This window comes from Pteronotus mesoamericanus, unplaced genomic scaffold, assembly GCF_021234165.1.
Source record: "Pteronotus mesoamericanus isolate MK-2021 breed Mesoamerican mustached bat unplaced genomic scaffold, CSHL_Meso_final contig_68, whole genome shotgun sequence".
Classification (NCBI taxonomy): Eukaryota; Metazoa; Chordata; class Mammalia; order Chiroptera; family Mormoopidae; genus Pteronotus; species Pteronotus mesoamericanus.
In genome coordinates, this window is record NW_026555234.1 from 935367 (window position 1) to 946555 (window position 11189).

Here is an 11189-nt window from a genome sequence, read left to right on the forward strand (position 1 = left end):
ACATACAGTAGACACTGAATGAATCTTTGTTGAATGAATGAGGGTTGTTATCTGTTTAGAATTATTCATGTCTCCAAGCATTTACCTTTTTTCCCAGTGCTTGGTTGTTCCCATCTTCAAGCAGCCCTGAAAACTCAACCCTGGACTTGCTCATCACTTCCGCAGCTTTTAAAACACAAAAAAGGAACATGAGGCACTAAAGAAACATTGAACTCTAAGTCATACAATTAGTAAACACTGAAGATAGCTTCTACAATCATGCTACTTACCCATTATTTACTTACTTAAAGCAATGTCATTCATGACCGAGATGCCTAGTACCATTGTAACAAACACTTATGTAAAGTATCTTCAAATTAACTGGAGGCAGAGCTACGTAATCATGAAATGTTCATTAAAGGTTACTACCTGGTATTTATATTTGCATACTTGATTCTGAAAACGCTGGTAAGAAACCTTGTAAATATTAAAGGTTTGGGGAAATTCTTAGACTGAATAATACTGCAATGGAACAATTAAGAGATTCAGTAAAATACCAATACAAACTCCTGATTTAAATTTTGCTTTCATTTTATTTTTAAGATTTTTTTTTTTAGATTTTGTTTTGTTTTTTTGTTTTTTTTAGAGAGAGGGGAAGGGAGAAAGAGGGGTAGAGACACACATCAATGCATTTTTGCCTCTCACACAGCCCTTACTGAGGACCTGGCCAGCAACCCAGGCACGCACAACCCAGGCACACATCCCAACAGGGAATCGAATCAGCGACCTTTTGGTTCACAAGCCAGCGCTCAATCCACTGAGCCACACCAGCCAGAGCTAAATTTTACTTTCATTTTAATAAGCAGTGGCTGAAAGAAAGTGATGGAATGCGGATTCAGGCCCAAGCAATACATCCCTGGAGTCGGCACTCATAATCACCATGCCTGACCACAGTGACGCGCCTTCCCTCTGCAGCCACGATAACACCAAGAAATGCAAACTCAGGGAGGTTTTCACTGACAGAAAAAATTATCCTTAGGATAAATTCAACAAGAAAGGGCCAAGGCACTAGATGATTAAAACTTAAAATCTTACAAAATGGCATGGAACAAGATCTATACATATGGAAAGACACAGCGTTGGGATATACACAATATGTTTAATTCTTCCATAGACTTAATGCAGTTCCAATTAGAGACCATACAGACTCTATTAAGTGAAAAAGAATTTTTCAAAATACATATGAAATTTTAAATATCTGAAAAGAGTAAGTTTAAAAAAGTAAAAGACTTGTCTTGCCAGATTATCAGAATATGCTACAAAGCCACTGTAATCAAATCCATGTAGTATTTGCATAGGACTAGAAGAAAAGATCTCTAGGTCAGAAGAGACAATCCAGAAACTGACCCTGAGACTTATGAGACTTTAATATAACAAAGATGGTGTTTCAATTAAGAAATAGGGATAATACAACTACCACCACTTCTAAAAGAAAATAGTACATTAGGAAAATTACGAGAGACAAAAATGACCATAGGCTAATACCTATATTCTACGACATCTTACATGTTAAAAAAAAAAAAAAAGACAACGCATAGAAAAATGAGCAAAACATAGGAAGAGGCAATACACAAAATAGGAAATCCAAAAAGCAAATAAACATGGTATAATGTTCAAACTCACTAGCAGTCAGGGAAGTGAAAATTAAATGTAAGTGGAGATGGATGGGAACAGGCAGTTTCATGCATTCCTGGCAGAACTGTGGAGACAGTGAGTCCTCACTTAACATCGTCAACAGGTTCTGGGGCTTGAGACTGTGTAACAAATTCAGCTGTGCCCTGGCCTAATTGCTATAGGGAAGAGTTAAGTTCCTATGGCACTTCATCCAAGTGACAGCAGAATGACATTATTTGAGGACCTGTTGTAGTTAGAATCTTTATGGAAAGCAAACTGTTAACGCTTACTAAAATTAAAAATACACGCCTCACCTTTGGGAGTTGGGGAGAAATGGGCTGATCCAAGGGGAGCACAGTTGGGCCTCTTAGGTGCCTCAAACGTTCTGCTTCTTGGTCTGGGTGAGGGTTACAGTATGTTCAGTTTGTGGGATTTTGAGCTATAACTTTGGATATATGTGCTCTGTGTGTGCATGTAACCTCCATAAAAACGAACAGATTTCAAATACATAAATCATCTAACCAAACAACCTCACTCCGGTTATCTGTTTCATAGAAATATATGCAACAGTAAATAGGTTTAAATCAAATGTTTATGGCAGTATTGCTTTATCGCAAAGGACTAAAAACAAAGCATACGCCAGTCAAGAGGGAAGGCGATGAATAAATCACGTAATGTCCACACTGCAAAGCATGTAGCCATTGAAAAGAATGACTTAGAGCTGTATCAGTTGACTTCAAGATGCGGAATCTGTAAAAATACGATCCCATTTTTTAAATCAGTGACCAAATCCCCTCATTTGTGCACACGAGTGTGTTGTGCACGTACAACGGCACAGTTCTTGCCCCGGGCGCCATCTAGGAAATGCAGGTTTGTGTTCAGAACTGTCACTGGGCAGCACTCTCAGGATCAACTTCTGCAGGCAAGTAAAGGAAGGAGGACCGGGCCATGATGCAGTCACTACAAAGGCTCGTTCTGCAGCTGACATGGCTCTGCAAAGCTGTCCCATTGGGCTAGGGAGCCGGGCATGTATACCCAGCACCCACCAGTCACTGGACTGGTTGCTTCTAGGAAGGCAGTGTGCCCTTGGGCTGAGCAGCTCTTTGCAGTGGAGGCACCCAGGAGGCGTCAACGTCAAGGTGAGCAGCTCACCAGCAAGGCTCCCAGCCCCTGGGGCGATGAATGGTTTGGTTTCCCTCTTACAGGGAGGCGGGTTGGGGGGCTGGGCAGCAGGCACTCACTGCAGTCCCGCACTGCAGCTCACTACCTGCTGCTCACAGCCACCTGCTTCCAATGTGTTCTGGAGCAGCTGCTTCAGGACTCTGGTGGTTTGCCTGGAGGAAACCTTTAAAAGCAACAGTAATGGCACTGCAGCTGGTCTCAAAGTTGCAAATGATATTTGTCTTCCTACTCTACGACCCACCTAAGGTCCCCTCACCCCGGTTAAGCACCGCTGGCTGGTCTAGGTAGCTGACTGAGGGAGCGACCAAACCCTCATCCCTGAGAGAAGCCGGTCCCTGGTCACCACTCCTGGTGACCATGGCTGATGTGTGGCTGTGACCTGGCCATGGCTGATGTGTGTGCTGTGAAATTTGGGCAGGGTACCAAGAGTCAACCAGTTACACACCTTGGTGCCAAGTATATGCTTTCCTGCCCCTGTTGAGCAACAGCAGCCCTACCCTAGGACGACCGGGAGGCTCACTGGGGCAGGACGGAGATGACAGGCCCTGCCTGCCCGTCTCCTCACATAAGGAAGCTGAACTGACCGGACAGCCAGAGCTCGGAACTGAATGGTGCTGTCTTCCCGTGCCCCAGGGGGCTGCCCCTCTGGGAGAGGGGGCCACCTGCAGGACCCAGAGTGCAGGACCCAGGTAAGCACGGCCGTTCCCGCTTCCACCTTATGGTGCCCAGATCCTGTAATTACACAACCAGGGGACACCGCCCTGCCGCGGTCACTGATGCACAGCGTACACCGCACCCTGGAGGGTCCTGCTCCATCACTGCCGGGCGTCCTCCTCAGGCTGGCACTGAGCTGCCCCTGCCGCAGGCCACTCCACCTCCCCCTCCGGCTGGTGTTTATGGGTGCATGGCTGCGAGGGGGCACAGAGGTCACACAATCACGCACCCACTGCAGTTCCTCTGCTGTAAAGTGGGTCCCCATGCCTAACGCGATGCTACGTGGGATTCTGAGTCAGCGGACCAAACGTTCTGTGAGCCCTGGTAATGGCTCATGGAGGCCCAGCAAAACACACCTGGAACACGTGTCCGTGCCCATCAAGATCCGTCTCTGCACCCCTAGGGACACATGGGGCTCAGTGCTGTCAACTTGCCAGTAAGTGCCTGACTGCTTGCCTCACAGGGTGGTACCACCAGGGACTCAGCATTTGGTCTGTGTTGGGAGGAAGGTTGGACATTCAGCAATGCGGTAGCCAGATCAGCCCTGGTTAGTGGGAGCATCATGCTGTTAGGCCCATGCAGCCTCCACCCTGCCCGCGGCTACTCCATTAAAGAGCCCAAAGTGCCAGGACCGGGAGAGCAGGTGACAGAGGCGGGTGGACATCCACTGGCCAAGTCTAATTTTGTTCCTTCCTTCAGCACTCCACCTGAGGCAGCTGCTCCCTGTGTCTGCTATTACCATCATCTTTAGACTCCTCTGTGCTCCTTGGTAGCTAATCCCAGTACTAGTTAAAATGCTTTAAATGTTCCCTGTGCAAACTACTACACAGCCTCTGTTCCCTGACTGACCCACACACTCATAACCGCCCTTCAACAGGCCCAGGTCCCCTTGGGCAGCTTACATTGACTTCATGGCCAGAAGGGAGAAGCAGCAGTTTCTGAGGGAGCAAGTACTCTTTTTTAAGTCAGAGGCCTCTTGCGAGCAGGGTTGGGCACTAGCCTTTAACAGAGGAGCAGCCACTTTCGCAGGTGCCAGTTATCTGAGACTCAAAATCTGCACGCACCAAACCACAGCTCAGGGTTTGGTCCCTCTTCCCGACCAAGGCCCGGGCCAAGCAAGAATCCCACCCTTCAGAGTTCGACAAGCCTTAGGACCAAGCGCTGGCCTGCGGCTGCAGGGAGTCTCTATTGGGGCTACCAGAGAAGCCCTCAGGCTCTCATACTTAGCCTTTAATTGCTAAGTAATCACCCTCGGTCTCTTTTTCCAAAGGATCTCTTCTTCCCAGCTGCAGCCACCAATTCCATTTGTAACTGAACCAATGGGTTCTATTGCCTGGAGAAGAACCACCACCAAATAAGGACCATGACTCGCAATGCCAGTCTTCTGAAAGGGAAAGGGACTATTTATTCAAAAGTTATACAGGTTTAGAATAATAGCAGAATTCTGCCATTAAATCCACACCCTTCAGAACCCCCCCACACACACAGTCCTGCTCCCCCCTTGCCAAACCAGGCCAATCAGAGGTACCATCTCTCAGGAAAAGAAATTGGAGTCCGTGGCTTAGCTGGGCAGATTCCCATCCGCTGGTCAGCTTCTTCCAGTCTTCTGTGCCCCCACTAGCTAAGCTCCTACCCTTGATCCAAAACTGCATCCTCGTGGTGGGCCGGTGGGGGTCCTTCTGCATCCTTTCAAGCCACGTGGCCAAGGCGGCATTGCTGCTGGATGGTCAAGAGTCTTCTCTTTCCCAAGCTTCGCAGTCCTAAGAGCAAGAGCGAGAGCCTCTTGTGGCTCTTACTCTCTTTCCCTCCTGACCCAGAGCTCCCACTGGGCGAAGAGCAAGGCCGACTGCCCCTGCACCTGGGTTTAAATCCTGGCCCAGATCTTCCTCCATAACCCTTTCCGAATCCGCCCACACTGGGTCACACCTGCCAGCAGCCTCGCCTCTTCCGCCTTTCTCGGCAGCCGGCAGCCTTAGTCAGTTCGGGTAAGCGTGGTCCCGTGAAGCAGGAGCCGCCTCCAAGCCTCTCTGCAGGCACAGCAAGCCACGTCCATCTCCCTGCTGCAGCGCACCTGTGCAGCTACTTAACAGTACTAAAACACCTGCCAAATTCTTCAGATACGCAAAGTAACTCTCAAAGGGCCTGCTCTGCTTCCCCTTCCCCCAGCCAGGTCGTGGAGGCTTTGGGACTTTTTTCCCCACTATATTCCGGGGGTTGGGGGGCTTCTCTGATTCAAGGAGACGCCTAGCCCGAACACCTGAAGTTCTGGACCTCACTCCACACCTGTTACACAGTCTTCTATGCACTACTGTCCCAGCAGCCCAGGCAAGTTTCCACGGGTACACACCAAGCACCCCTAGTGAGAGTTTTAACTGCACTGCTGCCACTCATGTTTGAAGTACAACTGCGATGAAGCCATCAGTGCCAGCCCACCTGAGGGAGGCCAAACTCAACACCAGGGCTGCTCTCTCAGGCCGCTTCCTGCACCACCTAGAGCCGATCAGGTTCCCCGGAAACCAGAACCAGCTGTGCCCACAGGAAATCTACTGAGGGCCTGGGGGAGGAGTTGGGGAGCAAAGCAACAGTTAAAGCACCCAAAACATTTCACAGTAAGTCCTCTAAATGGAGCTGCAATGAATCAAACACATTCCTTCCAACAATGCATTCTGATGGTGGAAGAAGTATTTAAGTGGAACCTTGTAAAATGCTGATTTCATTCAGCTGTGAGTGGAGGACAAGCAGGGTAAGTAGAAAGTGAAAAAATGCCACAGGTGTGAAATTACAGTCACATCTGAACAAGGCATAGAGGGGAAGTGGGGGAACATGACACTCTAAAGGGCAGGCCGGGGAGAGGCAGGAGTACAAGAGGATGTTTCCACAGATAAACCTTGCAGGGAGCAAGGACAAGAGCTCAGCTAATTCTAGCAAAGGCAAGACCAAAGTGGCAACAAATTGAAGGCAAACAGCCATTATGAAACTACCACAAATGCGAGGGAGGGAGAAGTCAGCCCTGAATAAGCAGTGCGAGCTGAAATCCAACACCTGGCAGGGTTTGCTGTGACTGGACATAAGGGTTTTATATTTACTGGATAAAAATAAATTGTTTACCCATATACTCTTGACTAGCATGAATAGCATCAAAACAGATCTATTTTACCATTCAGTTACCTGTCCTGAAAGTTACCAAGACTTCTAAGAGATCATGGGAAAAGGGAAACATTTCATGTGAATAAGTAGGATTTTAACAAGCATCTATCTTCAGGGGCCTCAAACTTATAATTTGCAATGTCTGTAAAAATATTTTTATTTTACTGAAAACACCATAATCACCTCTAAGCTCTATCAAAAAATATGGATAAATGCATACTAAGAAATGTTATTTGATCTCTATAGGCACTTACACAAAACACAGATGTAGTCTAATATGCATTTAGTTATATGACTGATCCTATCAGAGAACCAGGTCAGCTGACAACCTTGAAATCACCCTAAAAACTACTCCCTCAGTATCTACTGAAGATGTTCAGTGGCATTACCCAACAATGAAATGACAATGAAAATCCAAGTCAGATGAACCCCATTCTGAATCTAGTTCAAAGGTGTCTGAGTTAGGGCAAAAAGCTAAACTCCTAGTCACAAAAGACCCAACCACACAGTAAGATACAATGGTTTAGAGAACAAAAAGTTTATTTCTTTCAGGTTGAGGTGAGTGGCCTCAGCTGATGGTGCAGCTGTTTCTTTAAGTCACTCTGGGACCCAGGTTCCTTCCTGCACGTTGTTCCACAATCCTCTGGGACACTGTTATCACTTGCAGGGTTGGAAAGGAGTCATTTCAGGTTCTACCTGGAGGTTGCAGGGTTGGAAAGGAGTCATTTCAGGTTCTACCTGGAGGGAAGGCAGGAGGCAGCCAGCTAGGAAGCAAGCTGGATGTTCCCAGGCCTACCGTGGAAGTGGCAAACACAGCCCACCGACAGGGACCTGCCACTCGGCCACACCTGACTGCAAAATGACTGAGCCATGTGGTCTGATTGTGTGTCTCACAGCAGCGAAAAACACTCCGCTGCAGCAAATCAGGCATCTTGGCCACAAAGGTCTTTGTAGCAATACAATATGCCCATGGTTAGGAAGTGAAAAGTGGTCGCCATGAAAAGTCAGAACAGTTACTGCAGAGCAGGGAGAAGGTTATCAGTGAGAAGGAAATTCTGAGGTGTTGGCAACGTAAGCAGAAGTGACATGTGTATCTTCTTTATATGAATGTTAAAGCTGTGTTTTTAGTTTCTGCATCTCTTTTCTTACAGCAAAGGTTTTAAAAGACCAGTCTTGCAAGCTTATACAATCCAATCCTTACTTTGATGTCTCTCCAGATACTTCAGTTAGTCTAGATCAGAAAAGTAGAGCCCATAGTGACCTATTAGTAATGTTTGGTTTTACTTTAGTGTTTGTAAAAGCAATTATTTGTAGTTTATTTCCAATGATTTCTGAGTTCAAGTTCGATATTTATTTGGTATGAAATGGGCAGCATATGACAAGAGCTCAGGAATCATTAGGTCTTAGGTCCAGCATCATTCATCAGTAACCTACTAGCAACCCAACTTTAATTCAAATGCCTATGAAATAATAAAAATAATAATAAATAAATAAATAATAAAATAATAAAACTGGTGGCAGGCAGACTCTAACTAAGGTGGCCTCATGATCTGTGCCTCCTAGCACTCACACCCCATAAACTTCTTCTCAGGTCGAGGTGGGGCTTGTTAAATCACTTCTAAACAGGATGAAAGTGAGAGAGTGCTTGTGATGACTCTCCATAAGGCTTTGATGTCAGTCTTGCTAGGGACACACTCTTACTTTCGTCTTATATAGGTTTTAACAAAAGCTGCTTATGGTCACAACCATGTAGAAAGGAACTGAATTCTACCAAGAACCCTGTGAGCTTGCAAGTGAATGCTTCCCTATTTGAGCCTCAGACGAGAATCCAGCTCTAGCTGACACCCACTCTGTAGCCCAGCAGAAGCCCAATTAAGCTGGGCCCAGACTCCTGACCTAATACAAACTGAGATAACTGTTGTTTTAAGTCACTAAGTTTGCAGTAATGCTGTTATGTAACAGATAATACAACATTCTTGTGAAAACCCACTGTTTTTTCAAATCCAAAACACCTGACAAAATAAAAGCTTCTCTCTTTCCCTCTTCTTCTCGATAGATTTAGAGTAGTTTAAGAACATGATGAGAGGCCATGAGACGGGCTGACTGCCAGAAATTTTCTCAACAGACACTCGCATTCCAGCGACCAGAGGCATTTCATTATTATGAGTTTTTAAGAGAAGTACGTTTCCCCCTGTCAAGTGCATACTGCTTTTATTTTAGAAAGCAAGCATACAGAACAAAGGAGAAGGCTCTCGGTGTTTAAATTTTTACTTTTCTTTACTACTCCCCCCACCAGCATCATTTCCCCTAAAACACTAAGTATGTAGTCCACACCCAAAAATCCTTACCAGTTCATTTATTAGTGCCTTCTGTATGAGACACACAAGCAACAGATGCCCGAATATGGATAGACTGAAGTGTTAAGTGCTACTATACCTTAATTAAGAAACTTCATTTGTAACAGCATTTGCAGTTTGTCAATACTCTCAATTACTTTGTCTCAATATAATTAATTATATCTACTCACTTATAACTTACTCTGGAAAACGAATTATTAGTCCAGATTTATGAATTTAAAATTAAAAATTACTTTGCTATTTTTTTAAAGAGGTGTTCCAAACATTTCACTCACACTTGTATGTCATATCATAAGCATATATACACTTGACAGAGCAATTTTTCCTCAAGAGCTTACACATTTCTATGTCAGTATAACACACATATCATCAAAAACACTTCTCTAGTCTACCACACACAGTAAGCAGATACAGCTGTCTTCAGTATCTGTGGCAGATAGGTTCCAAGACCCCTAGGGCTACCAAAATCAGTGGATGCTCAAGCTCCTTACTTAAAGTGGCATAGTATTTACATAGAACCTACACTGGCATAAAGACTACAGCAAGGTATGCCTACACATCACTTCATTTGTGTGGACTCAGCAAAGTGCTGCGTGTGTGGCAAATTCAAGTTTTGCTGCTTTCCAGAACATTCTGGGATTTTTATATTTTGATCTGCAGATGGTCAAATCTGCAGATGGTCAAATCTGCAGATGGTCAAATCTGCAGATGCAAAACCCACAGGTACGGAGGGCTGACTGTCCCATGTACAGGTGCAATGAGAGCTAAGGCTGAAGCAACAAGCACTGTCAAGGAGCGCCGCCCCCCCGCCGCCCCCCGCCATTTGAGGTTACTTTAAACAGCTGATTGGATTCTAAGGGAATGTCTGACAGAAATGTGTGGAATAAGGAAGAGTGTTACAGTTTAAAAGCAACTAAGGGCTAAGAGAATACGTGAGTTTAGTGAGCAGCTACTCAGTCATCCATCACTGAATGAGTAAAATGAGGGGAAGCTGGGTTCTGTTTGTAGGCAGGAACTTCCCCACATGACCAAGTTCCATGGAATAATTTTGCTGCATTTCATTTTCAAACCTTAGTCTTAGAATTATTAACACCGAAGTAACAAAACACAGAGAAGGTTCATAAAAATTACTCACTCTTTTTATTCTCTCTCCAATTCCTAGACTCCACTAAATTGCCTGAATGCATAGCAGACATAATCTTCTGGGCAACACTGGAGAGTGGTATCTTACAGAGATCAAAGCCTACAAAGGCCTCATAATTTTCCATTTTCGTAAAATCCTAAATATAAGATAAACATAGTACCTACATATTAATTTTGAGACTTCAATATTAGACACCATTAATTTGAAATTTTTTATGTACTGAGACTTTCATAAAAATTTACTACATTAAGAACCAGAATAAATATTCCCCATAACACATTGCATAGTAAGAAGGAAGCAATGGTTAGAGGCTCATTTGGGGTATTATGATAAATATGTGACAAAACAAAGAACATTTTCTAGGTAACCAATTTTGAAGCAAGCAATTTACTCAACTACTACCTGAGGTTTCAAACAGCTGTTATAATCTTCAACTATACAGATCTAATAACAGTTATTTTCAACTGACTTGGAAATACAACAGACACACAACCTGACATCCTTTCACCAACTCTGCTCAGCAGTACTGGCCCTGGGGCTGAGCAGATGAAGGTCTGGAAAAAAACTATGTACAAATCATCCAGTATTTGGTTAGATAGCTAACATATTAGACACTAAACAGAATTTACTATTTCATTAGACAAGAAACCAGGTAACATATTTTTTCCACATTACTGAAAGAAAATTTTTAATTTCTCTATTCCAAGGTAGAGTAGGGGGGAAAAAAAGGTAAAAAAAAAAAAAAAAAAAAAAAGAGGAGTCAGTAGCAAAATTTTACACAAAATTCTTTAAAAATTTTTTTTGAGAGAGAGAATCCTCTATGTGCAAGAGAAACATCAATCGGTTGCCTCCTGCACACCCCCAACCAGGAACATGGCCTGCAACCCAGGGATGTGCCCTGACCAGGAATCAAACCAGCGACATTTCAGCTTGCAAGCAGGGGCTCAACACACTAACCACACAAGCGTAGGATAGACAAAATTTTTGCTACA

General features: G+C 44.6%; 1 protein-coding gene across 1 annotated transcript in view; it reads right to left on the minus strand.

The window, feature by feature from the left end:
• The window catches only part of POLN (DNA polymerase nu), an 84258-nt gene extending 73937 nt beyond the window's left edge, over positions 1 to 10321 (minus strand). The window contains exons 1-2 of the mRNA XM_054581856.1: positions 10189 to 10321; positions 86 to 165 (exon numbers count right to left, since the gene is read on the minus strand). Of these exons, the coding sequence (XP_054437831.1) occupies positions 86 to 165; positions 10189 to 10321 (213 nt within the window). The remainder of the gene's footprint in view (positions 1 to 85; positions 166 to 10188) is intronic.
• Positions 10322 to 11189: the final 868 nt, after the last annotated feature.